General features: G+C 43.5%; 1 protein-coding gene across 3 annotated transcripts in view; it reads left to right on the top strand.

The window, feature by feature from the left end:
• ncoa3 (nuclear receptor coactivator 3) overlaps positions 1-25,703 on the top strand; it is a 34,011-nt gene extending 8,308 nt beyond the window's left edge. Inside the window, exons 2-23 of one of the 3 annotated variants that reach the window (XM_075460351.1) lie at positions 10,429-10,495; positions 12,390-12,494; positions 12,756-12,916; positions 14,266-14,366; positions 14,553-14,727; positions 14,952-15,143; positions 15,486-15,572; positions 17,747-17,890; positions 18,180-18,327; positions 18,429-18,967; positions 19,090-20,060; positions 20,171-20,294; positions 20,426-20,665; positions 20,867-21,079; positions 21,246-21,363; positions 21,513-21,684; positions 22,189-22,560; positions 22,700-22,810; positions 22,903-23,152; positions 23,261-23,453; positions 23,616-23,814; positions 23,936-25,703. In XM_075460351.1, coding sequence (XP_075316466.1) covers positions 12,409-12,494; positions 12,756-12,916; positions 14,266-14,366; positions 14,553-14,727; positions 14,952-15,143; positions 15,486-15,572; positions 17,747-17,890; positions 18,180-18,327; positions 18,429-18,967; positions 19,090-20,060; positions 20,171-20,294; positions 20,426-20,665; positions 20,867-21,079; positions 21,246-21,363; positions 21,513-21,684; positions 22,189-22,560; positions 22,700-22,810; positions 22,903-23,152; positions 23,261-23,453; positions 23,616-23,814; positions 23,936-23,947 — 4,608 coding nt within the window. In that variant the 5' untranslated portion in view covers positions 10,429-10,495; positions 12,390-12,408 and the 3' untranslated portion in view covers positions 23,948-25,703. Of the gene's footprint in view, positions 1-10,428; positions 10,496-12,389; positions 12,495-12,755; positions 12,917-14,265; positions 14,367-14,552; positions 14,728-14,951; positions 15,144-15,485; positions 15,573-17,746; positions 17,891-18,179; positions 18,328-18,428; positions 18,968-19,089; positions 20,061-20,170; positions 20,295-20,425; positions 20,666-20,866; positions 21,080-21,245; positions 21,364-21,512; positions 21,685-22,188; positions 22,561-22,696; positions 22,811-22,902; positions 23,153-23,260; positions 23,454-23,615; positions 23,815-23,935 lie in introns of all 3 variants that reach the window. The other 2 variants (XM_075460352.1, XM_075460350.1) reach the window with 2 other exon arrangements.
• Positions 25,704-27,739: the final 2,036 nt, after the last annotated feature.

Genomic DNA, 27,739 nt, shown 5'->3' with positions numbered 1-27,739 from the left:
TGTATTTCCTCCATTCCTCCTCCTTGAGTCGGGGGATAAAGCAGGTAGAGCTCTCTGTTTCCCTCTATCCTCTGTCTCTGGAATCTTTTTCACCTAGGCTCTGTCAACACATGAAACCGGCCAGTTGAAAGAAAGGAAAAGGAGTAGTAAGGGGGAAAAAATGGGAGATGGGAGGGGCTGAAGTTGTGAAACTGGCGTCAGACCATCTTTTGAGTGGAATTCTTTGCAGGGGTCAGAGTTCAGGTGCTGCAGTGTGGCGCTGTGATTGGCTGAGGAAAGGTGAAATGAAAACCACGGTAAACTTTTGACCCCGGCACAGCAGCACTGCAGGAACGCCCAGGCTCAGCTCTGGCGTGGTGGAACAGAGCCCGCTCTCTTCCTGTGTTTACTCCACCAATCCAACAGGGACAGAGGGGAGAAGAGGAGGAAGGGGAGGGGGGGAGGGAACACAGAGAGGGAGGAGAGAAAGACACAGGCACGAGGGGGAGGGAGGAAGGAAGGAAAGAGAGAGAGAAAACCAGAATGGCACAATTTAAACGTGTACAAAAAAGACGCACAATTTACCACCGAACAGCAAAGTAAAAAGGGTTTTATGTATTGACGTCAGATCATTTAATTACGGTGGTTAACATCTTTTCACAATGAATTGTTTTTGGTTACAAAAGACTTGTTCCCTCCCTGCATCTGTATCAGTTTCTCATGTGTTATCAGACTGGACAGCATGGAGGCTGATCAGACCCTGACATTCTGGCTCCTCAGATAAAAGGCTGTTTTCCCATTGATTCATGAACTAATTTCCATAATATTAGCCTTGTGTGTTCACAGCAGACTGCATTTTGTTTCGATAACTCTGATCTCTCCGTCTCTGCGCTCATCAGTTCTCTATACACACCGACATGTCAAGCTTATGTAAAATGAAGGGATTATGAAAAATACAGCTTCATAGTTGTGCTATCAGTTAGCCGACTGAGTCCATGTCCTTGTTTGTCCCATTCTGTCCTCTTCTGTTCTTTCTCAGTAGTAATGATGGATAATTGTAAGTGATGTAGAGCAGGACATCTCTTTGTTTTCACCTTCATTTGCTTCCCTGGTTTCTCTACACCTTGCAGATTGTGCAAGAAAAACAGGGAGAAGCACAAACAGCCTGTCCAAGCTCGTGTGCGTTGTGCAAGGGTGGGGGGGGTGTTTTCTAGAGGAAAAGAGCAATGTTACGAAGGGAGTTTCTCTGCTTTGAAGTGCCCCATTCTGTCTCAACACATTCATCGATACACATTACGTACTTGTAGGGGTGGGCGATATGGAAAAAATGTTGTATCACGATTTTTTTTGCATAAAATCACGATTTCGATTTTTTTATCACGATCTTCCATCCAAAAAAAAAAGACCAATTACAGTAGAGTTAAGTCGACATGCTGAACCACAGAAGAGCTAAGGAGTAAAAGAAAGAATTTGGCAATCAACACATTGTAATTCAACTGTAAAATTCAAGATGAAAAATAATGATTTAATTAATGACATCTGACACAGTGAGAGTGAAGCAACCGGAAATAGAAAAACGAACCACTGATGACGACTTGACTCCACCTCATGATGCCATTTAGCAACAGATGAGCAACGCTGCATGTTCATTTACTGCAGCCACAGCCACGCACTGCCATCACCAGAGCGCCCTAAAGGAATACTGTCTTTATCCAGACAGCGATAGATCCAATTAATGCTTATCCTTCACCCCGAGTCTAACCAGACCCATTTCTGCTTAAATTAAAATTCTAAATAGACCACATAGAACCCATTTCAGAATTTTTTTCCAAAATACCACCCCCCATTGTCAGAGATCTGTAATGTGACATATATGTCACATTGGGACTTAAGAACCTGGATAATTTCTCCATCAAGGAAAATTATGGGGGACGTAAGGATGTGTGACACCTGTGTCACGGTGGGTGACACCGGTGCGGCTTATCTGCAGATTTTCACATCTTCATTGTAAACAAATTAATAACATTAATTACACTGGTGGGACTGTTCAGCTGTTTCAGACTGATACCTCCGGTTCAGGCTGGTCCTCGATCATCATCAACACGCACTTCTCTTTTTCAATCGCGGAAAATATTTTTCAATACTCATCTGGATTGAAGCAACAAACATTCATTGTAAGAGTTTAAAAAAACTACTTTATTTGATTCACAGCTGCTAGTGTTTTGACCTCGACAAACCCAACTACATTTTTTTTTTTTTTTTTTTTTTTCACGGCAAACTTGCGACTAGTTAACTTTATAAAGAAGGCGTAATCGCTTGTTTGCTATGGGTCGAGACGGGACAACATTGTATTAAAAATATAAAATATTTTTATAGGACTTTTTAATGTGTGATTTTATAAAGGTGCACGTGATACCAACCTTTCGTGAATTCTTTCGGTTGAGCTAATCTAACGCGACGCTGAAGCTAGCAAGCTTCCATGCTTCCAGGGAAGCACGGAGGGGAGGGGCTGTGTGTGTGAGTAGGCTATGCGAGAGAGGGACAGAGAGACGGAGGTAGAGCAGGGAAATGAAATGCAGCTTAACGAATACGAGTATTTTTTAAATAGCGTTAAAAAAAAAAATAACGAAACGCAATATGTGGCGGCCGGTGTTTAATCTGTGGCGCACCGCCACGAATTAGTCTGTGTGGGAAGCACTGCGAACCAATTCCAAATTACAGAGGTGGATTTCCTCTTCTTCACCAGCTCGTCGGCTTGGCTTTAAGCCATGGCTGTCCATGCGTTTTCTAAGTTTTTACAAACACAACATGGAGGCGTGTAAGAAAGTGTCACGACGCACAGTTCGCTATGATTGGTCGGTTAGGTTAAGGACGCCCTACGTCTGCCGCATCGGCGGGAACCAGCATTAAAAAAAAAAATCATTGCGCTGATTGGCAAACGCGATCTATACGGTTTCTCTAATTTGGTAGATCGCCTGCGATTCTCCACTCTTCCTCGCCAGTCACGATTTTATATCGTCAAATCGCGCACCCCTACGTACTTGTTTCTTTGGAGGAAATTTCTAATGTAGTTTCTAATGTGATTTTTGTGGTATTGCAGGCATTGTGTGTATTTAAGCCACAGATGGTTGAAACTATGTTTCAGGTTTTCACCACATGTATGTTTTTTTTCCTCCAAAGTATTTGACTCGTGATTGGTTTCCATAGAATAAAGATTTGTAGTCTTTCTGATGGAACTGCGTTTAAAATACTGAATATTTTAAACATGTTTTTCTCTGCTTTACCAGCTCCACCTCCCGTTCCTCTTTTCAGCACAGCTTTGAAAGGTGTGCTTTATTCCTTTGTAAACTCCATCTTGACCCTTACATTAACTCAGTAAGTCATACTTGTAGAAACTGTTTATTTGAACAGCCTGTACACTTACAATAATGAGAGCACTTTGAAAAGTTTCTGTTTCAGCAATTTTTTTTTATTATTGTTGGTGGCGTCAGTTCAAACCTGCTTTTAATGTATTTTTGAAAGGATGCAGAGGAAAAGACTGATATCTTACATAATCACCAGCCACACTGCGAGCAAATGAGGGACTAAGCACGTAGAAATGTCCTTGCTAACTCTTTGTATCAGAAGCTTTGTCTTAACAATTTACAGCTTTGATTTTTATAAATCTGCTCTTCAGCTAAGCTCACATGCTTCACATATGTTGTCCTCCAAGTTTATTGAATCTCACTGTGTGACTATGGTCCATCAAGCAGTTCGGACTGAATTGTTGTGTTAGTCCAACCAGATCTGGACAAAATGCATGTAGAACAGTCTGATCATACAAAATTATGTTTCTCCAAACTGAACTAACACACCCAGATAATTCCATTCGGGTTTGAATAACTCCTCCTACTTCTAAGCACTCAGGTAGAATCAAATGGTACTGAATACTTTGAAAATACTCTAAAGTTTAAATCTTCTTTTTTTGTTGGTTAGAGCATTTCCTAGCAAAAAACAATCCAGATGTTGGCATTATCGGACAAAATCACCATTCCTTTCAAAAAAAGATCTTGAATGTTTTCTCATAGTCCACAGTGTTGGTCTTATGCTTTGTTTTTTTCTGTGCATGTAAGCTGTTACAGGGATGGTGTTCCAATTAAATGGCCCAGTCGAGCTTGTAGACGTAGCCCGACTCAACTGCGCAGACTGAGGGACTACAATGTTATCCTGAAGATTCCTGAATCCATCATGAAATGGCTTTTTTTATTTGGAGTCAGTCATTTGGAAGTGTCGCATGAAAGCGGCTTTCACACATGCACTGGCGTCCCAAACTGTTCTAGAGCGATGATGTGTTAAGAACGCACATGTCGGCAAGAACTCTGGAGCGAAAGTTGCATAGATATTTCACCCAGCCCGCTAATGAAATCTCCAGAACATCTGCAGGTGAGACGATATGCGAGCGTGTCCTTTCTTTTCGTTTGTCCTTTCTGCAGATGTGTATGCTGCTTCAGCACACTCCCAGCCGTTGGGAATACGTGCAGATGCATGCAATACTCGTATTCAAACAGTAAGGAGCCGCATCTGCTATTCTCAAGGTGTTTTAAAGGAAACGCAGAGATTTCCATAGCATGGTTTCTGCATCACATGCTTTCTCCTATGTGCTCGCCGTACCTCCTTCTCGAGTAGCTCCAGCAAAAAGCCTCTGGCTGTGATGAGCTGTGCATGGAGACGGCGGAAAAAGACCGGATCAACTTTGTCCGCAATATGTCCTGAATAGCCTCATTGGTCATCTTACCTGCGGCTTATACTGGTATATCACTGTTTTTTTATAACAAGCAGAGGGCACACACTCACACCTGAATGTCATCACATTGATTGAAAATGCTTTATTTAACCCACAATAACTGCTAATATTGGAGGGTTAACTTTGCCATTCACACTTCTGTAATTTATTATTTTTCTTCATGAATAAATTATGACGCTTTTCCACTAGCTCGCTTCGGCTCGGCTCGGCGCGCTATTGCGTGTTTCCACTAGCCCGCCGTACCTGCAACCAGGTAGATTTTCCGTATCACCTCAGCCCTGGTTCCAAGCGGGCCGAAGCGTTACTAAAACGTGACGTCAGCCGACTGCCTTCCACTGATTGGCCGATGAGTGTCGTCACTTTTCAATACTGTTTTGTCTGGCGGCCAGGAGTCTTCTCTGGCTCTCTTCTCTTGCCCTCTGTGCGACAAAAAGCCACAGGGTGAGCAGCAACACGAGCGCCTCCATGTCCTCCATGCTATCCTCCTCGTATGTTGTTGTTGTTCTGGTCGCGCAGCCGTGTTACGACGACCCCGCCCACGTCGAAGAGGCACGAAGTTGTAAATAGAAACGCAACCAAACCGAGCCGTGCCGAGCCGTGCCGAGCTAGTGGAAAAGCGCCATTAGTAAGCCCAATATTTATTTCTTGTTTGTTTAATCAAGTTCTCTTTATGAACTTTATTTCTCAAAATCTCACGTTATGTTTTAACTTCAGCTCAGATGTAAAGCACCTCTACACACTCATAAAAAAGCCAGATGTCTAGATACAGTCTACGGTTTCAGATGACTTGAGAATGGAAAGATGACTCCTATAATGGGGGTAACGGAGTGCCAGATATGCTAAAGGAAACCGGCACATCATAAAGAGTTTGGCAAATGATCTGAGAACAGTAAATTAGACTTGCATGGCTTGCATTACAATCAGGTATAGGGTGAAATTACCAACCATGACTGATTATCAATAAGACATGGCATCAGAATGAAATGTCCCACAAAAACTATGGTGAGGCTGGAGCTGGTGGAGCCTCCAGGTGCACTCAGCCCAGTATCTAACTGGGTTTATGCCCTGCTGGAGGCGGAGAAGTCCTTTGAAGAAAAACAGGAAGTCATTCTGTCCTTTTGTTTCCTTTTTGCACTTGAGGTCCCAGACTCCAGTGAACACATTTTGTTGCTTTATAACCTTGTCTCAGTTGTGTTTGTGTTCATATTTGACTGCAATGAAATGAGAAAGCAACTTTCTTTTTTTTTAGTAGCCCAGGTCTGTGATGAGTTAAAGTGGACTGAAAATGTACTGATTACAGTGTTATATTTACAAAAGACGTCCTCTCCCATAAGTTTGGGATATGCTTTTTTTTGGGGGCGGGCGGGGGTTATTGTGTGTGCCCCAGTTTGATCTTTGTTTTGGGTGGGCCAGTGTTTATTGTTAGGCTGCCACTCTTTGTCTTGGAGAGCTCAGATTGCAGGCTTTATTTAAGGCTGTGCAGGAATGTCCTTGCTATTCTCGTCCTGACTGACTGCTGCTCTGGCCTGGCCTTGAGCCAACCTAATATATATTGAATTCAGGCATGTGGTAATGCTAACAGAAAAATTAACTTAAAAGTTTGTATTAAGTCTCAAGTTTAATCAAACGGTGCTGGCCAACTAGTTTGTAAAAGACGGCTTACTTTTTTAGTTTCTTCAACATTGATAAAAGTTTAATCAGGAATGTGAACATTTTATACTGGATGGCCATTTCAGTCAGATTTTTTTTATTTTTTATAAAGAAAATAAAGTCATCCAAGAAATCCTCTTAGACTCTGCCCATGGGACTGCCAAACACTGTCAGCAATGAACATCTGGTTGTTTCTCTTCTTTTGCTTCTCTGCTTTCATTTACTGTATATTAATGCACTGAATTCCTCATAAAGCAGCTCACAGGCAAAAGGTTAATTAATTTTTCAGAAATAAAACAAAACAGCTGAACATTAAATAATACCAGAGGTCCTGAAGCATGATTATACCACAGCCAGACTAATTTAGGTGTTTCTTTATTACATGGAAGAGTATGTTGCTTATTTATTTCATTTTAGATTTCGTGTTTGATGGAAAGTCATTTGAAAGTCTGGCACACAATTTATAGCAATAAATTGAATAGCCAACATTTAATTTGCACACGCAGTGCACAAAGTATGTAGTATAAATTTGTAGATTTATCTTGTTTTTCTTTTTGTTTTTTTGCTGTCCTTGCTGAAACTGAGCTCTGTCGCTCTTGGTCCTTTGGATCACTCCCAAAAGATACACGCTGCAATGACAAATGGATGATCCCTACTATGTAGAAGACATATTTTTTGTAGTCGAAAATGAGGCATAGCAGAGGTATGCCGAAGTGAACCCTACTGTACTTTACTTTACTGTACGTATCATATGACCACTGACGAGTCTGAAACATTAAACCAGCACAGTCGCGGACTTCAATGACAGAAATATCGTTAAATGCAGACTAAAACACGGATAGCTACATGTAAAAACGTGCCCGCTTGGACTAACAGGTTGATCGATCAAAGATGAACTCTGCAGCTCACAGTCGATGTGATCGCTCCCCAGTGGAAAAACAGCCACTAATTTAGGGTTTTAACCTCTCCACACACACACTGGGGAGTTGTGTGTCCAACTTCTGTGTCACTGCAGTTTTACAAATTCTGCGATAATAACACCTGAGCTCTCCCACGTCGAGGGGATACCTTCTATAGAGGCGAAGTTGGCAAGAAAGAGGCATGTCATGTCAGCTGTGACTAATCAAATCATAATGAGCAATGAAAAAGTACCATAGTTCTCCTTTTGGGAGACACTTTTGTGGGTATTTGCAGGTACTCGGATCCTCCCAACAAAATCTGTCTTTTTGGGATATTCACGTCTGTGTCCAGTCATTTAGCCTTCACAGTCAGTGGGGTTACATGATGAGAGTAGGGTTATGCTCCTTATTTGAGCAAGGCTAATTATCCTTGGCTATATGGCGGTGAATGAATCGAATCAGAGGCACAAAGCATGTCATACTCCGATACGATAAGTGGCGCTGTACCTATTTCAACTATTGCTAATAGAGCCACTTCCGGTTAACCCCTTCAACGCCAAACTCAGACGTTTCGTTTGTGATGAGCTGCTTATTGCACCAACGCCATGCACAACGGCGCATTCTCCATCGCGTTGTTTCTTTCCGACGGCGGCGACAACAGTAATATCGTCTCTTCTGGTTCACCACCCCGGGAAAAAATCTCAAACATGTGCAGAACGCAAAGTCTAATTCACCACGTGCTTCACCGTCTACAAGCACGTTTAATTTGACTTTCAACCGAGTTATCTCGGGGTCTTAATCCGACTGCGAGTAACCCGATCCGATCTTGTCAGATTAAGGTGTCTACATGCACTTAATAACTCGGTCTTATTGTAATTTAGCCAATAATCCGATCCTTTCAGTGCCATGTAACCCAGTCAGTCAATCGGATATTTGCTCATTTGTTTCTGCCTCTGACACAGCGACATGAAGAACTGACTCATTTGCTGCCTAATGTTGTCACGTTAAAAAATAAGCAAGCCGTCAATACAACCCCAGATGAACAACAACCTACTTTGAACTATTTTGTTGTTTATTTAACAAAAACTAAAACTGTTTATATGGTTGCTTTTATTTATTTATTTTGATACATAAAAGTATTATGGGACATTCGGTGATCTAATAAGTTTTTTGGAACTAAAGTGAGACGGCATCATTTAGCATGATGAATTAACTTCATTAAAGTCATATAACCTGCATAACATTTCACCACTAACATTTCACCACTAACATTTCACCACTAACATTTTGTTCGGAATTCTTCTCGGATACCGTTTAACTCAGTGCAGCAGCTCCTATTTCTGCCCCTCCCCCTTCCTCTCTTTATTCTAATTCCACTCGGTCTGCTTTGACTCCTCCTCCACCTCCTGCAGCCCATAATCACATGGTGCTCATATCTCCTTGTGTGAATTACATTTCACATACAGAGGCAACGCATGTATGTGCATTTTGTGTTTTTGTGTCGGTAAAGCAGAACAAGAGCAACCGATCATAAAAGATTAACAGTCTTTTAAAGATTCTATGGGAATAATTAACAGCTGTCTAATGATTGTTAAACATTGACAGCAAAGAGGGGGGGTGGGCACTTTCCTTCATTTTTCTGTGTTTAAATTATTCAGCTGCAGCATTAGATCAGTTGCAGCTCTGTGTTTAGGACTGATGTGATCAGTGGTCTGTGATGGGGGATCACACTTACTCACACACACACACAAAGTAACGCTCGGGGGAGTAGCAGCTTGCAACTAGCACTCTGCATGTGGCTCTGACTTTGAGTTAGCTGAATAATGGGGCTAATCCTACATGGATTTTTTTTTTTTTTTTTTTTTTTCAAACCATTTCAAATAAATGTTTAATTTATTTGTCTTTCCTTGCAGAATAAAAGTAGTTTATAAGTTTATTCTCAGCACTGGATTGCTGGTTTTATGAGTAGTTGGTATCCTATAACACGGAACTCCAGTCGCTCAGTATTTGAGTTCAGACTTTTAAAGGAATTTTAATATGAATTTGTATCTAGAGGAAAAAAAAAATCATCAATGTGTAATGTTTTTGTCGGGCTGCATGGTGGTGTGGTGTTTAGCACCGTCGCCTCACAGCAAGAAAGTTCCAGGTTCAACTCCCAGCTGGGGCCTTTCCGTGTGGAGTTTGCATGTTCTCCCCGTGTATGCGTGGGTTCTCTCTGGGTACTCCGGCTTCCTCCCACTGTCCAAAAACATGCATGTTAAGTTAATTGGTGTCTCTAAAATTGTCCTTAGGAGTGAATGTGAGCATGTATGTGGTTGTGTGTCTCGTTTGTCTCTGTGTGGCCCTGTGATGGACTGGCGGCCTGTCCAGGGTGTACCCAACCTCTCGCCCAATGACCGCTGGGATAGGCTCCAGCCCCCCCGCGACCCGACCGACAGATTCAGCGGGTATAGAAAATGGATGGATGGATGTTATTGTACAAAGATACCGCTGATTAAAGTTTATACAGAAAACACTAAATATTAACAGTATGTCTTTACTCAGAAATATGGTTCTAAACTACCAAAAGTACTTTTAATATAATGGTTTGTGGTGGAGACGGAAAGATAGCATCCTCAGAAGCTTCTTGCTTCCCTCAAATAGTGAAAAGTTTAAATTCAGTGTTTGAAATGGTTGGAATTTTCTTACATTTTGTTAGAATGGGAGACTTTGCATTCTGTGTTTTTCTGTTTATTGGTGAATTAACTAAGCCTTGGATAGAACCCCTTATGGCCAGCAGCAATCATACAAGCTGAGAGTAAGAAATGGGATGGCAGGGAACCAGACTGATAAACAGAATATGTAAATGGGGTGGATGAGTGGCCACATTTCCAGGAAAGGGAAGTGATGACGCGGTGGAACGGGCTGAGAGGAGAACGCAAACAGGATGCTATCTGCTGTGGCTTCCTGTGCAATTTTAGAAATTAGTTTTTCCCATGAATCTCTGAAAGACTAAACCTATAAAGCCAATGCTATTTTTATAGGAAGCAGTCTTGTTAAGACAATGCACTCATTGACACATCCAGAGATTTCCAGAGAACCATAGTTCCTGACCTTGTTTTCTTTTTCTTATTTCAGGAAATGTTAAGACACTGAAGTCACATAGGCCCTGCATGGAGTTAGACTGGGGATTGTACTGGCTAAGGTGAGCTGTTCAGTTCATTAAAGATTTCCACCATTTAGTTTGAAGCTACGTTGTGTTATCTGTGACAGGCAGCTACAGTATGCATACCTGATGCTTTGTACTAAAACAGTCTTGTCTCAGAGCTAGTTTCACATTGTCAAGTGAAGTTGATACACGTCAGTGGCATACCACCAGCCTGTTGAGACTTGGCTGTGGTTTTGGTGGGCTGCTGCTCGCGACATCTCATTTTTTTTTCTGGAGGTGTTGCCTATCCACTTTCTGTTTTGTGATCTGAGCTGTTACAAACTTTTAGCACTTGTAAAATGTCCACAGGAACGTGCCAGTGAAATGTGCACCTTTAAAACGCAGCAGTTTGTTCGTTGAAGTAATTCAAGTCACGTGTTGTGCTGCAGTTGTGCACATTGGTGACAGAAGGTTTTGTGAAAGAAGATTATCCGTCCACGTTGGAACCTGTTTACGTTTACATTTGCTGTCATGCAATGTGTTCCCTGTTCAGAAAAAATGTTTCCAGCAGCCACAGTTCTGCTGTTTGTCTCTTTCAGGATGTGAGCCTGACTGAGGGCTGATGTCATCTCTCTCCACTACTGCAGAGGTGAGCTTTAGGACAGAAACCAGGAAGGAAGAAAGAGAAAAGGGAGGGCAGAGAGTCCCAGCCAGAGCACGACAGACAGATTTTGACGAGTGCTGAAACGTAGACGGACAGAAAGTTTGAGATGTAGATTTACAGCACAGGATGCATGTCTGAGACCTGGTGCTCTTATAGTAATAGTAGTTGTGGTGGTGACTGGGCTACATGTCCTAGCCTGTAGTTAAAGAGCAGGAGTTGCATAATGCCTCCCATCCGTTCTACAGTTTTCCTCTCAGGAATGAGCTCACTCGGAGCGTATGTGTGTGCTTTCACACACATGCAGACAGAGTCCAGTATGGGGCTGTAGTAGAACAATCTGGTTGGACAGCCACATGCTGGAGCTTTGTGCACTTCTCTGGGTGGGAAAAGGAAAGAGCAGCGACCTTAGAAACTTGCTACAGGGTTTCCTCTAATGTGAACTCTTGAGGGGTCAGACACAGGGCAATACCAGAGCAAGAAAACAAGGGCAGGGTCCACAACTCTGTACTCCTACACTCACGGACAGAGGGGAGGGGTTGTATAAGAATGAGATGGGTGAAATGGAAGTTAAAATAATGGATGTAGCCTTGTGCGGAGACTGAAGAATTAGGAGAATATGGTTATAATTCTTGCTAGTTATTGGAGTACACTGTGGTGGCTTGTCTCGGTAGTTTGGAGGTTCCTCAAGCTTGTGTGTATTATTCGCTTGCACAGTTCCAGACTGTGAAGGCGGAGACGGGCTGGTGAATATGTTCCTGGATGGGACAGTGGCTGCTTGCACTCTTCTCTGTCACAGATTGTGCTGCAGCATGCTTGAGCATGTAAGTGTTCTGGAAATGGTTTGTATGAGCAGTGTGTACGTGTTGCTGCTGCAAGCAGAATGGCAACGTTCTTGCGGGTAGGCTGGCTGAACGCAGGATGACCCATCTCCCCCGAGGCTCCAAATCACTACATCATCATCAGTCGCTCTTCACAGTGGAACGGATGAGATTTCACTCCCATCAAACATGGAGCAGAAACCAAGGCTGCTTTACTACATGGATAGTCTTTCCCTATAATACTGTAGGAAGCTACAGTCTTATATTCCCATGGAAGTCACTTGATTTATAGTAATTCATTTCTGAGTGGATTTGTTAGGGGGGGGATCACAGTTAAGAGCTCTCTCCAATCCACATTTATATTTTGATCAGTTTCTACCGCCACACGTATGAGCATACCACAGCACTCTTGCTTTATTCCCTCTGATCATGTTGCTTATGCTGTATGTATACGGATGTGTGCTTTCAGGTGCTGATATGCGCTGAAGATGAGTGGCGTAGGAGACAACTCGTTAGAGCCGCTGTGCTCCGACCGCAAACGAAAGCTGTCCACCTGTGACACACCAGGACTAGGGTAAGTGCTCCAACTTCTGTTAATTGTGTTTTAAATATCTGGTGACTCTACCTGCTGTGGTTGTTACTCCAAATGGCAGCAAGCGTAAAAGGTGACATTCTTACTGCAAGCGTTTTGTAAACATACGTGGTTCAAAACATGTGTCTGCTGCTCTTAGAATATTGGCGGTATCTGAGCTTTGGATGGCCTGCATGCAGATCGGGCTTGGGGGAGGTAAGGTTGTTATGACAACATGTCTAATCCCCTTTGGGTCCCCGGCAGGTGTGACAAGCGTCGGAGAGAACAGGAGAGCAAGTACATCGAGGAGCTGGCTGAGCTCATCTCTGCCAACCTCTCGAACATTGACAGCTTCAACGTCAAGCCAGACAAATGCGCTATCCTCAAGGAGACCGTGAGGCAGATCCGACAAATCAAAGAGCAAGGTAACACCTCTGTCCAAATCACACCTATACGCTCCTGGTCATGAGCAGAGACAAAAAAAAGTAGAATTTTTTTCTGTCTACCTTTATTATTTGGGGACTGGATGAAGTTGGGTATGTCAAGTACCGTGCTGCAGGACAGATGATGCCAGTGATTAAGTAGTTTGTTTGGTTTGTGGCCAGGACGTTTCAGAGCAACAGCCAGTTTTTTATTGCCTGGGGTAAATGAACACCAGTAATTGAAACCAATCCTTGGTGGTCATGGCTCGAGGCCGATGGTGACAGTGTGTATCTGTTAGTGCCAAACCATGCTTCTTACTGGGAGACCGATGACACCAGAGACTCAGAAATTGTTATAGAGTGTTGCTCTTTTACCGAAGCCTTTTTCTTATCATTTTGCAGATCTGAAAGTATTAATTGCACAAAGACAGATATTTTCTGTCATCTGTTTTTGCCCGACTAAGATTAGATCTGTGAGGACAAATTCGTCTGGAAGATGAATAGTCATATTGGAATCGATCTAAACGGTCATGGCGTTGTGCAGCTTGCCCGGTTACCATAGTTACAGGGTGGAAATAGAGGGGTGATAGAGGGCTTCTCTATTTCAACGCATTTCAACTGCTTTGCAGTTAGCTTATTTTGAGTGGATGTGTTTGTTTTTGTTTTTTAGATTATTCATTTAGTCATTCATTTGCCTGGACAGCTTTTGGTTTGAAATGGCTTTAATTCCAGCATTGTACGATTTCTCGTCTTGTGTAGAGTCTCTCTCTGGAGCCACGGATGACCCTGCTATATTGAGTGGTATCTGCCAAAGCCTCAGACACATGCTGATTTTAAAAATAGAAAGGCATGCAGGCCATGCATCTAGGACTTATGCTGCCATCTGGTGGCGGATATAAGATTGATTTTCTATTTTCTATTTCATTGCACTGTTCATTTGTAATAATGACTGACTTGTATAATGATGGGAAAGGCAGAAAAAAATATTTTTAAAAGTCCATCTTGGGGTGGTCTGTGGTGTTGTGGGTTGAGCAGGCGCCCCATGTACAGAGGCTACAGTCCTCGCTGCAGCTGGCCCCGGTTCGAGTCCCGCATCGGACGGCCCTTTGCTGCGTGTTGTTCCCCCTCTCTCTGCCCCCTGCTTCCTGTCTCTCTACACTGTCCTATCTAATAAAGGCATAAAAAAGCCCCAAAAAATAATAATAATTAAAAAAAAAATCCATCTTTATAGTGTTGTAAAAATGGAACATTTTCACTGTATAAATCATTTGCAGAATACAAGGAATGTAGTAAAGTGTTTAGGTGCGACATTGTAAAACATCAACAGTACCATGTGCTTCATCTGTCCTCAGGAAAGAGCTCCTGCAGTGATGACGATGTACAGAAGGCAGATGTATCCTCCACTGGTCAAGGGGTCATTGACAAGGACCATCTGGGACCACTGCTTCTGCAGGTCAGTGTGGGGACAATCATTCTTGGCCAACAGATGATGCCAAAGCTGGGCTGATACCTTGCAGTCTTTTCTTGCATAATGGTGATAGATGGATCTCAGCTGCTTTCTAAAGTAGTACATTTTTTATAATCAAAAATTGCATTTATAAGTTCATCGTTCATTTAGCTGTGGACCTGCTATTCCTAGGCTTTGGATGGTTTTCTATTTGTGGTCAACCGAGAGAGGAGCATCGTATTTGTGTCTGACAACGTGACGCAGTATCTGCAGTACAAGCAGGAGGAGCTGATCAACACCAGCGTGTACAACATTATCCACGATGACGACAGAGAGGAGTTTCACAAGAACCTACCCAAGTCTAATGGTGAGGCGTGTGTGTGTGTGTGTGTGTGTGTGTGTGTGTGTGTGTGTGTGTGTGTGTGTGTGTGTGTGTGTGTGTGTGTGTGTGTGTGTGTGTGTGTGTGTGTGCGCCTGTGTTATGGCTAACACATTGAGGCTTAAGGCTTACAAACACAAATATGAATAGAAATAACCAAACACACACAGTGATCATTACCTGTTTTCCTGTGTCTGTTATTCTCTTCACAGCACCCAATGGGGCACCTTGGGGTGGAGAGGCACCCCGTCAGAAAAGCCACACCTTCAACTGTCGCATGTTGGTGAACCTTGTTCACGGTCAGAGTCGTGGGTTGTCTGAAGAAAGACCAGGGGGGCAGCGTTATGAGACCATGCAGTGTTTTGCTCTCACTCAGCCCCGGGCCATGATGGAGGAGGGAGATGGTAAAAGTCATTGTTCACAGCTTTAAATGCGTTTGTATGCACACATGGGTGTGAAGTGGTTTCAGATGAAAAAATAGATGTGAAAATAAAACACATAATCCATTTCAACTTGTTGATAATAAGGTGTATTATTTAAGAAGCTTTTCTGCTACAGAACATAAACATTTTCATCACTTGTTTTAATGCTTCTCGTCTTCGGCTTAGTGTGATTCAGCTTTTTATCGCTCAGCTTAGTTAAAATGTTCTAAACTGCACTGTCTCAACAGTGAAAATGTCGATTGTCCAGTTTCTTCTTCAGTGCATTCAAATGAGAACCTAACACAGTGTTGCTTCTTTCCTCAGATTTACAGTCGTGTATGATCTGCGTGGCACGACGAATCACTGCAGTAGAGAGGACGGAGAGGTTCAGCACTCGGCATGAACTGTCTGGTAAGTGTCCACATCGAACTGCGTAGAGCTATTACTGCTCAGGCAGGTTGCATAAGTTCTAGGGTGTTTTTTTCTTAGTTTTTTTTTCTTTGTTTTTCTTTGTTTTTCTTCTTCTAGGAATTTGGTTTGGAACTCTTCCAGCAAACCATAGTTGAAAATGCTTTTCTGTTTAATTTTCATATTTCACTTTTTTATTAATTTCGTGCCAAATCACAACAAATCCTCTTCAAAGATGCAGTCTAAACACTTCCAAAGTCTGGGCACTTTTCTGCTTCAAAAATCTCTGAACTTTATTAATTCCCTTCATTTTAATTGACTCGTTAAGACTTAAATGAAAGGTTAAGAACTGCCAACTTGTTCAAGAGCTTGGTGAATTGGCTGACACTTCAAACCTTGTACTCAGACCTTTTAAGTTTTGGTTAATGTGAACAACAGAGGGTTTGAAAATTATTGAGGCCTAAAAAGCATGGGATTGCTCTCAGCAGTTATCAAAGAGCCTCCAGCTCTGTATTTCCACTGCCTAATTTTTCAAGAAGTTCCTTTCTGTAAGGAAAATGTGAGCTGCAGCCACACTTCTTGCCCCAACTGCAGCACCTTAAGTGAAAATTTGTGTGTCAACCCGGGTGTTGCGTTTCCGTTGATTCCATACTGAGGCAGAGACGATTTTTAAAAACCCAGGACCACCATTTCATGTTGGACGAAATGCCGGTTGAACATTTTCACATTGCAGTTAAGAGCCATATGTGAGTGGGTTGACCGTTTTGACCTTTTATAGAAAGGGATTTGGAGGAATCGGCAGCAATAAATCATACTACAGAGTAGGGCTGAACGATATGTCGTTATCGTATCAATATATGAACATTCAAGATATTAATATCGCAAATTCAACAATATCAACGATATATTTCCCCTGCATGTGCAGCTCAGGCAGTCGCAAATATCATTCTTACGCTTGCGGCTTGCCCTTATGTAGAGCTGAAGCCAGCCAATGACAAACATCCGAGGGAGGGAGAGAGGGAGACGGGAGACACACAAACTACATTCACAGCGGGGAAATTAAAAAGAGAAACATGAGTGCGGATGATGAGGCCGGTGCAGAATCTGCACGGTCGACGGATTTAGTGGCATAAAATAAGTCATTCTCCATTATTTGGAGGTATTTTGGATTCAGAAAAGAGGATGTGAACCAGAGTGAGGTGTTGTGCAGGTCGTGCTTGGCAAAAATTGCGATGAGGTAAGGCAGCACAACAAACATGTTCCACCACCTGAAACAACACCACCGCTGCACAAAGAGTGCATTGCAATAAGAGAAATGGCAGAGACTTCTCAGTCATCTAAAGTGAAGCCCAAGCAAAGTTTGATTGCTGATGCTTTCAGTAGCGTTACGCCATATGAGTCTACGTCCACCAGGCACAAAGACATTACAGGTGCTGTAACATACCACATTGCAAAAGACATGGTGCCCGTGTACACCGTCACAAAAGAGGGCTTTCAGAAAATGGTTTGGACGCTGGACAAACGTTACAAAATACAATCCCGAACATATTTTAATCAAGTGGCCATTCCAAAAATCTACAACGAATGTAAAATGAATGTTGAATCCGAGCTCCGTGAAATTGAACATTTGCCACAACCACGGACCTGTGGTCGAGCCGGACGACTGAACCTTACATCAGTTTAACGGTCCATTTTATAACAACGAACTTCGAACTCAAGACCCGAGGTCTGCAGACGTCCTTCTTTTGTATTATGTTTTTTATTTTTCAGAAAAATGCTTAGTTTTCACTGAACCCACAGTCATATCGTATCGATATCGAGATATCTGGCATGAATATCGAGATATGAAATTTTGTCCATATCGTTCAGCCCTACTGCATTTGTATCTCTGTCATTTTATATTTCAAAAACATGTTTGCACCCACATGTTGCATTCAGTTTTGAAACGTTTTAGGCCTTAATCATGGGCAAACAATGGTGCAGAAATTCTCCCTGAGGTGGTATTTTTGATGCTTTATCATCACTTTTACTTTCATCATTTTTATTCCTATAACTATGTGCCTTTTTAAGCCATGTTTGAGGAGGATTTCTCGGGTGAATGCTGTTTTTGAAATGAATACTACACACAAAGTTCCATCTTTTGTTGTGCAGTTCTAATTGTGCATCTTCCGTTGTAGGTAAACTGATTGAAATTGAACAGCAGGGCTCTCTTCACACCACAATGCGTCCAGGCTGGGAGGACCTAGTCAGACGCTGCATGCAGATGTTCCTCCATAGAAGCGATGGACAGCCATGGTCCTACAAACGCCACTATCAAGATGGTATGTATTCCTTCTTGTCCCTGCCATCACAACTCTAGTTACCGTAACTGTAAGTTAACCAAGAAGCCTTGTGTTAGCAGTTGCTCAGTTTATCCTACTTTTTCAGTCTGTAACCCAGTAGATTATTTTCTACACTCATCCACACATTTGAATGGATTACCTTACAGTGGAGCATGGTCGCAGATGTTAAAGATATTATCCACCATCATAGGCATAAAGAGCAATTTTGTGTGTGTTTGTCAGCTTTTTTTGGGGGGAGTACCTTATCTACTTCTTTTTTGTATTTCAGCTTTCCATACCGGCCATGCGGAGACGCCACTCTACCGCTTCTCTCTTTCTGATGGCACTCCAGTTACCGCTCAGACAAGGAGTGATCTCTGTAGGAATCCCAATACAAATGAACCGCACTTTTTCCTCTCCACACACTTCCTACAAAGGTGCAGATGCGATTGAAAATGGGAACATGATTTCACTCAACTCATTTTTGTTTTGATTGTTTCTGTTTTAATTTGTTATTATTATTTCTGTTTTTGGGTAGGGAGCACAATGGTTACCGTGGGAACCAGGGTAGTGGTATGAGGCCCCAAAACATGGGTGTGAACAACCCCAACCAACAAATGAACATGGGCCCAGGAAGTGCCATGGGCATGAACAGGGGCTATGGCATGACCGAACAGGGCAACATGTCGCAAAGAGGAGTGCCGCCATACGCTGGGGGCAGTCGCATGAACCCCATGCATCAGATGAATCCCATGAATCAATTGAACTCCATGCATCAGATGAACAGCTTGGGTCAGATGAATCAAATGAATCCCATACATCCAATGAACTCTGTAAACCAAATGGGGTCCATGAACCAGGTAGGTCATCACGGAATGCATCAGCAGCACCACCAGCATCCGCAGATGGGTCAGTTCCACGGAGGTGGAGGCGGATCTGGAGGTGGAGGGTACGGGATGGGTATGACTAGCCCTCCCCAGGCCAGCCCAGGGATCAACGGTCCTCCGCACAACGTCATGGGTTCACCCAGAGTCCGAGGAAGCCCCAAGATGGGAGCCAGCCCCTTCTCTCCTGGAGGTACAAACCAAACTTTTACAGAGTTCTAAGATGCAGGTTCATTGAGATTGGTTAGAGGTGATGTAAGTCCTCATGACCTCACGACTGATTTGTTTTATTTTCTTCATGGTTGTCGTTTGCAGCTATGAACTCTCCCATGAGTTCCACTCACACTGCGATCTCTGGAGGCGGAGGAGGAGGCACCACCTTCTCAAGCAGCTCATTGAATGCCCTCCAAGCAATAAGTGAGGGAGTTGGCAATCCAATGCCCTCACCCCTTACATCTCCTCCACTTCACAAGCCTGACAGCTCCCCAAGCATCCACTCCACCAATCAGGCTGCAGGGGGGCCCTGTAAAGCAGGCCTCCCACCATACTCTGAATCCAGGAGCCCAGGCAGCTCACTTGGAGTTGGTGGAGAGCAGCAGTCACAGCAGCACCAACACACTCCCACCAGCGAGGGTCCTCCTGACAAGCCAGACAGTCAGGCTTGCCTTGGTGGGGGAGAATCCAACCGACGGGTCCCTGACAAGTGCAACAAGAAGCTCCTGCAGCTCCTGACCTCCAATACAGATGAGATGGTGCCACCTAGTCACACACCAGGCTCCGGACCCAGCTCCACACCCGACACTAAGAATGGAGCAGCTGGTGTTACCAGTCCCTCGTCCACAACAGGCGTGTCCTCTTCCACAAGTGGAAATCATGGCGCCGTGTCCTCCTCTGGTGGCCCTGGACATGTTACAAGCCAGTCACTGCAGGAGAAGCACAAAATCCTCCATAAGCTCCTGCAGAACGGGAACACCCCTGACGATGTGGCCCGCATCACAGCTGAGGCCACAGGTAAGGCTAGTTTGGATTCAGGGGCACCAGAACCAGGGCCTGCACCCACTGGAGGACTTAAGGGATCAGAATCAAAGAAGGAACAGCACAGCCCTAAGAAGGAGAAACCCCATGCCCTCCTTCATTATCTCCTCAATAAAGATGACTCTAAAGAAGGTGGTGATATGAAGCCAAAGCTAGAGGATTTAGATGGGAGAGGGGCTCAGGGGGCAGGTGTCACCAGCTCAGACCTCCACTGCATGGATGGCAAGGTGAAACTGGAGCCATCTGATGAGGTAGAGCTCTTGCTTAAAATCTGTTTTGCATGCATGTTGTTTAAGAAAGTTTGAAATATCTCCACAGACATGTTTTTTTTTTTTACTAATTTTGTTGTTTGATGCCTCAGACGGAGACCCTGGAGACCATTTTGGGTGTCCCACGGAGCAACGCTGGTTTCTACCCAAAACCAGACTCCAGAGCTGGAAAGGAAGTGGGAAACAAACAGGAAACTATACCTGATAGTTTGCATGGTACGTGTGTCAGTTAAATCTTCAGCATTTTAAACTTTTTCTATAATGCAGTACGTGTTTGATGAGGGGAAAAAAAAACCACAATATTTTACATGGTACAGGCATCGTAAACATGTTAGCTTGTGTTTCAGATGGGGAGAGAGGCCCCATACTGCCAGGTCAACGTGGGGCCTATCAAAGAGCCCTGTCTGTGGATTCCAAGCCCATGGGTGGAGAGACAGCGATGGGAGGTGGACTGGCAACAAGACGGAACGTTCCCTGCCCCACGCTGGTCAAACAAGAGATCATGGATGCACCAATCCGACCTCGAACTGTACCCAATGGCTTTCCTGGGGGCATGGGTGTGTGTCCACCGCGGGGCAATCCAACAAGTAACTTAAACACTTACAACCTCACATGCTCAAGATCTTTACACTTTCTATGAAGACCTGGGTCTCAGAGTATTTACAGAATTCTCTTTTTTTTTGGTTAAACTCACCATCTTTGAAAGTAGAGTTTTTTTTTTTTTTTGCTCTGTGCTCACTGTGTGTTGTCAAAACTTACTGATGAGACCATGTTTTTCTGACACTCAGGAGGTATGGGTAGAGGCATGGGTGTTCATCAGCGCCCTCCCATGGCAGGTGCAGGGGAATGGGGCACGCCGAGGTCCACCAGAAGCCCTGTGGCCGGACCAGGACATCCAGGCATGGGTCGCCCTGGCCAGATGGGACTACCTATGATCAACCGCTCCATCAGTGCACCTGAAAACACCCGGTCTATGCTGCAGCAGCAACTTATGGATATGGGTATGTCAGCTGAAATATAGTGAAGTGATATTTTACACGATGGACCCTGGAGTTTGTGTCCACAGTCCTGTAATTGGATCAAATGAGCACAGTTTTCAGTCAATTCACTGGTGTATCATTTAAGTAGTTGTCTCTGATCATACATTGTCCTCTATTACCTCTGTAGGTAACAATGAAGCTAATATGGGCATGAGCCCATTTGGTGGTCATGGGCCCCCACCGCAGTCCCCCTCCTGGCCAGACTCTGGGATGGGAATAGACCCACCACAGAGAAGCACAAACAGGTAAAGTCTTTACAACGGCAGATCTTTATTTTTCCAGATTCTGTTGCACTGAGCCTGAAGCTAAATGCAGAAGCAGGCGGTAATTCAGCTTGTCAGTCATCTTTGCAAGAGGTGACTCAGCACCATCTATGTCATGTGTTGGGTTATAGGAACCAGTTTGTGCACCCCCTGGAGGAGCTCCTAGGGCCCTTGACCAGTAGTGATGGCCCAAGTGATGAAAGGGCCCTTCTGGACCAGCTGGACTCTCTGCTGAACACTGCTGATGTCATTGCTCTGCAGGAGATAGATCGAGCCCTAGGCATCCCTGAAATAGTTGGCCAGGTATAAGACTATCTGGAGCATGCATTTCCATTGCATATGCGCCTTTCACACATGTGTCTATCATGCAACTTTGCATTTAGAAGTGGTCGTGTCTAAAGACAGAAGTGAAAAATTAGGTTTAAGTCAATGAAACTGTTCTAACCTATTCTTTTTAATATTAATATATCTGTGTTCCAAAATGACATCATATTTTACTCCACTGGTCTGTTGTTATTGGTGTCAGCTTCAAGAGTTACACTGTACAAAATACAATGTCATGCATTTACTTGACATTATAAGAAACTATGATGACTGCATTGGACCATGAGATGGGTTTAATTGTTGATGGATTAAATCCCACTCTTCTGAGGACATAACTTACCCACGGCTTCAGAATTTATTCCTCTGTTGTGGAGTTGGCTTATTTTTTCTTATTCTTAAACCTAAAAACTTCAATGACTTCTGAACATCTGTCTTATTAAAGTTTGCTTTACCTGCTAACTATTTTTACTTTTAATGTACCAGACCCACGGACCTGAAGGCCACCACTTGGGCCAGGATCAAGGCCAGAGTCAGTGCCCACCGTCAGAGTCGTTTTCAGGCCTGGGCTCCCCCATGGGCATGGATCAAAAACCCATGTATGGCCAGGGCTATCCGGGGCCTCCAGGGCCCCCTTCCATGGGAATGCAGCCTGGATATGCTGGCAACACGATGCAGGGCCAGTCTCCTGGAGGCTTCAACCCCATTATGAGTCAGATGGGTCAGACGGGAGGCTTCCCTGGCATGGCAGGCATGGGGGGCATGGGTAACCCTCGTGCAAACATGCCAAGACCTCGCATGATGACTGCCGCCAAGCCTCTGCGACTGCACTTACAACAGAGAATACAAGGACAGCAGGTGATCACACACAGAAAAAAAGGATCCTGAAGGTGCCCTCATATATTAAGTGTGCGCCTCCTTCAACGTCTCGGTTAACCGTGAATAACAGTAGAATCAAGCGGGCACAATTAACCGTCTTTCTCATCTCGTATAGCAGTTTATGAACCAGGCACGACAAGGTATGAAGATGGAAAATGCCCCTGGAGGAAACCCCGCCATGCGCCCAGGCATGCAACCTGGCATGCAGCCCACAGGAATGAGTGGTCAGGTATGTCGTCAGCAGGTCACATGATTCCGACACTTTAACCACAGCCAAGTCAGCACATGCCTAATTAAGCTCAAGTGTTGTTTGTCCCACAGCCCGGTTTCCTGAATGCCCAGATGATGGCTCAGCGCAGCAGAGAGGTGATGACGACCATGCAGATGAGGAGGCAGAGGATGATGATGCTGATGCAGCAACCGCAGCAGCAGCAGCAACAAGGTCAGGCAGCAGCAGGAGCCTTCAGCCCTCCTCCTAATGTCACAGCGCCAGGAGGCATGGACAGCCCCATGGGAGGCCCCCCCATGAACCAACCTGGACAGCAGGCTTTCACCTATGGAGGTAACTACGGTGAGTTAACTGAGACGGAGCCAAATGCCACATCCAGTCTACCTGCTGTAGATTTTCATGTTTCACCGTCATGACGGATCTCTCTTTGCTCTTTCTTTGTGTTTTCAGGCATGAGCCAGCAGGGGGACTCCTCTTTCATGGCTCCTGTTAGCAGTCCACCAGGAAATATGATCCAAGGACGAATGGGAGGTCCTCCGCAGAACACCATGATGCCAGGGATGCAGGGGAATCCACAGGGAGGACACATGTATCCGTCTGGAGACATGAAAGGCTGGCCACAGGGCGGCATGCCTCGTAACAAGTATGCATCATCAGCTATTTGAGCTTCCTACCATTACTGAGTCATTAGATATTTATGGCTTGATTATTTGTTGCTTAATTACAAATTTAGGACCAAATCCATAGAGGTTTCTGCCTGTCTTACCTCTAAAAGTGGTGTTCTTTTATGCCTTTGGTTTTCCAGTCCGTATCCCCAGCAGCAGTTCCCTCAGCAGGGCAACCAGGGCCAGTTTGGACCCATGATGATGAACAGCACAATGGGTGGACCTGGACCAGTAAGCGGGTCCGGTGCAGGACAGATGGCCCAAATGCAAGGACAGATGCAGGGTCAAATGGGCATGAACCCTATGGGAATGATCAGAATGCCAATGGGACCTGATCAGGTAGATAATACTCTGGTGAACATAGTGCTTCAGCAGATATTTTCATACCTTCTCAAAGACGTGTAAGTTTTTCTCACCTTGCGGAGGGTTTACACGTCTAACCCTTGTTCTGTCTTTTCAGAAGTATTGCTGAGGACCTGTGGCTGATGCCAGAATGTGGACACTTTCAGCTGTTGACAAATGGTCTGGACCAGGACCAGAGAAACGCTTACAAACACACACACAGAGTAGGAGTTCCCCAGCAAATAAATGTGATGCAAGACTCTGCATAATGCATCGGTTGCAATAGAAGAAGTGGGCCGCAAAGACTAAACTGTGCGAGGTTTCATCCCCAGCTGAATCCTCGCATGCACAAAGATGAAATAGCTCTGTGCGCGCCTGCGTGTGCGTGTGTGAGTGTGTGTGTGTGTCTGTTCAGGTGACTAACGTCAGACTGTTAGGCAGTATTCGGCGTCGCAGCCAGGCTGCAGAACAGGACTACGGTACAACTGGCTGCGGCTGCACTTTATCGGGAGGATTCTTTGTGTGTGATGGGGGGTGGGGATGGGGGGGGTGGGGGGTGATGCAATATTTCTTCATCATTACAGCCTTATTAGAGATTCAATGCCTTCACAGCAGTGAGTTTATTATTATTTTTTTCCTTCTTATCCTTTGAATGAGCCTCATTCTTAAGTCATTGAAAGCTATAAGCACACAGTTTACCATGTTATGCAAATTAGAGCAATAATTCCTGCCTCTATGCTTTCGACTGTAGCTGAGCATCATACTCCCTGTTATAAGCAAACACATGGTACTGCAGTATTAGATGTCTCAAGTGTCCTCTGTGAATATGAATTGTAAATATTCAACAAAATATATCAGACTTGCTTTTTTTTTTTTTTGTAAAGGCCCATTCTTGCACAAAGTATGAGACCTGGTTGTATTTTTGTGTTCCATAGGTCAATACTGACTTGATTCATTTTCTCTGTCTTTCTCTTCAGGCTTTTGGAAATATTTTAGGCACATTTGGGTTTCCTGTTCTCTTGTCATTTTCAGATTTGCTATTTGACCACCCCCAAAAAGTGCCGTCTGTCATGTTTTAGCGAGGCACTTTTTCTCCTTTTTTTTTTTTATTTTTTACGTGTGACGTGTTGAAGGTTTGAGCCTCGACACCGTCGACTTTTATAGGAAGGTGACAAAAAGAGCTGATTTTTGTAGGGTTCTGTGCTCGGTGTGCTGTGTGTCTGCAGAACAGTGAATTCCTCAGTTCCCCAACAGCTCTGTTTCTTGCAGTGTTCTCCCCCACCTGTATTTTTTTCTATTCTCCTTGTTGTTTTGACTGTTATCAACTCAACTGAATCTACCTTTTTTTTTTTTTTTTCCAACACGCGCAATCCAAAGATATTTTTCCACATCTGTGTATAGTTTCTGAGGTTTCTGGTGTACATTTCTTTTGATGAAATATGATATCTATTGTGATGGTAAATGGGTACATATCATGGCTCTGTAAAAGCGTAGGATGATTCTGGACACTGAAGAGGTTGCGAAACGGCGCAGTGTGAAGAGGGCCTGAAACTCTCGACTCAACAGAGTTTGAACATCCAAGAGGGGGGGGGGGGCATGTTTTGCTATCTCAAAGAAAATACCAATGGAATGAAATCCACTTTAAAACATATCAAGATCTCATCTATTTTTTCAGGAAACAACTTCATTTTATGTCCAGATTTTGTTACTTCAGGAAAAAGGAACTTTGTAGAGTTAAATGAAGTGCAAAAGAGACAAAAAAACTTGAGCTTTCTTTCTTTGGAGGTCAGATAAGCTGTCATTTTACAGTATGTATATTACAGATTTTTTTTTTCCTTCTTTTCTGTTGATGTTGATATTGATGTAAATACAAATTTATATTTAAACACTCTTGAGTCTTGCCTCTGCGACTACCTATTGCCTTGGGTTAAGAACAGCAGGAACCTCTGTGCACGCTGTGTTTTAACAATGCATATCAGGAGCTTCGCTGCACTGACCAAAAGGTCAGTAAGAAATCTTGGAAACAGTTGCTAATTTCTGGTCATTATCAAACCCGTATGGTGTTATTTTTCCTAAATTGCCAGCGGATGTAAATGCTGGCCTGTTCAACTACGCTATACACTGTTGGGTGTTCAGGCTCACGGAATGATCGAGACAGTTGGACTGAAGAATCAAAGCAAATGGACTCCTTGTGCCGTCTTTTGTTGTAACATTCCCATTTAGGTTAATTCATCGGAAAAGATTCAACTGGACAAGGGAAAAATGACGGAGAAATATTTGCACAAAGATGCGGATATGAAGGAGTCGATAATAAATCCAGCTGTGACCTCGGGTTCCTTTCAGTCACTGCCAGATAAATGCATCTCACTGAGTTAAGTGTGGTGCATTTATAAGGAAATAGATGCCGTGAAGTTATCAGTGAGCATTAGCAAAACAATGCAGTAATTACTGATTTGGCCCCATGATTAAAGTCCCAAGTTATTAATCCTGTAAAAGAAAAAAGAAAAAGTCTTCTGGGTAGCTCCAAATTGAACAGCTCTTAGTTATCAAATCAAATTTATTTATATAGCACATTTCATGTACAAAACAATTCAAAGTGCTTTACATAAATAAAAGCATTGCAGCGGGGAGTGTAAGAAGCATCAAAAATACATAAAAGAACATAAAGAGAAACAAATAAAATAATTTAAATGAATTTAAAAACAAGCAACAGTCCAGATAAGTTAAAAGATAGCGTGCAGATTTAATGCATAGACACATGAGAACAGAAATGTTTTTAACCTGGATTTAAGAATGTCTCCATTTGGTGAAAGTTTAATCTCCACTGGCAGTTTGTTCCACTTGTTTGCAGCATAACAGCTAAGTATAAACAGCTAGTTATGACCACATCCTCATTTAGTGAATATGTTAAACTGACCCACCCCACATCTCCACCCATCAGCGGCTGACACGGGTATTTCCTGTCTCCGCTACTCAATAAATTCTAAAATATTGATGTGATAACTACACTATACGTCTATTAAAGCTGAAAGAGTTGCATGTCGAATGCAAGTGGAGGTGTCACCATGACGATGCGTTCACTTTCTATGCTTTCAAGCGTTCGGCAGAGTTCCCAGTGGTAAGTTCGGTCCCCAGGGCCAGTCGAGGAGCCGCAGTCCTCAGCAAGTCCTCTGCGTAACTCAACTTCATCAACAATCATCTAACCTGGCGCTCCCCCGCTCTGCCAGCTCCAGGGTTTTATGAGTCTTCAACACACTTACGAACATGACAAACCGTGATTATTTACGCTACTTTTTAGTTCTGCTTCATGTACAGTTTTATGTGCAAATGAGTCTTGAGAGCAAGCGAAATGATTCTAGTCTTCGATTTTTGATGAGATGTTGGCTCATTTGACCACAAACTAAAAATTTACGTTGTAATATTGTAATAAAGTGTAATATCCAGTGAGTAAAAGATGTGATCTTAAAAGTAACTCGTGACTAAAGCTGTCAAATGGACCAGTGTACGGTGTTTCCTTTTTAACTGAAGTGGAAATGCCCCCATAGACAAGGAGGAACTCAAAAGCATTCATCACTGCTTCTAAGCAATTAAAAAAGAATTGATGGATGACTTGTACTATACGTACTATACGTACTATACGTACTATACGATGTCTTCCCACTCCACTTCATACTGTTTACTTCACTACACTGTTACGACTCATCTATTTTGGGATAAGAATATGTCTTAATAGGGATGTGTTGCATTTGAGTTTTGCTGACAGATATTTTCCTTTTTTTTTTTTTTCTTGCAGATTTGCAAGACGGGCACTGATATAAAGAACAACTTTCTCACCCATAAACGGAGGAAATAAACTTTGGCCTGAAGTGGAAACGCGGTGAATAAGTGCAGATGACAAACGTGTAGATGCAGTGGTTTTTAA

The sequence above is a fragment of the Odontesthes bonariensis genome, chromosome 3, assembly GCF_027942865.1.
Source record: "Odontesthes bonariensis isolate fOdoBon6 chromosome 3, fOdoBon6.hap1, whole genome shotgun sequence".
Classification (NCBI taxonomy): domain Eukaryota; kingdom Metazoa; phylum Chordata; class Actinopteri; order Atheriniformes; family Atherinopsidae; genus Odontesthes; species Odontesthes bonariensis.
Note: the sequence above shows the minus strand (reverse complement) of the source record. Positions and strands in the feature narration are given on the sequence as shown.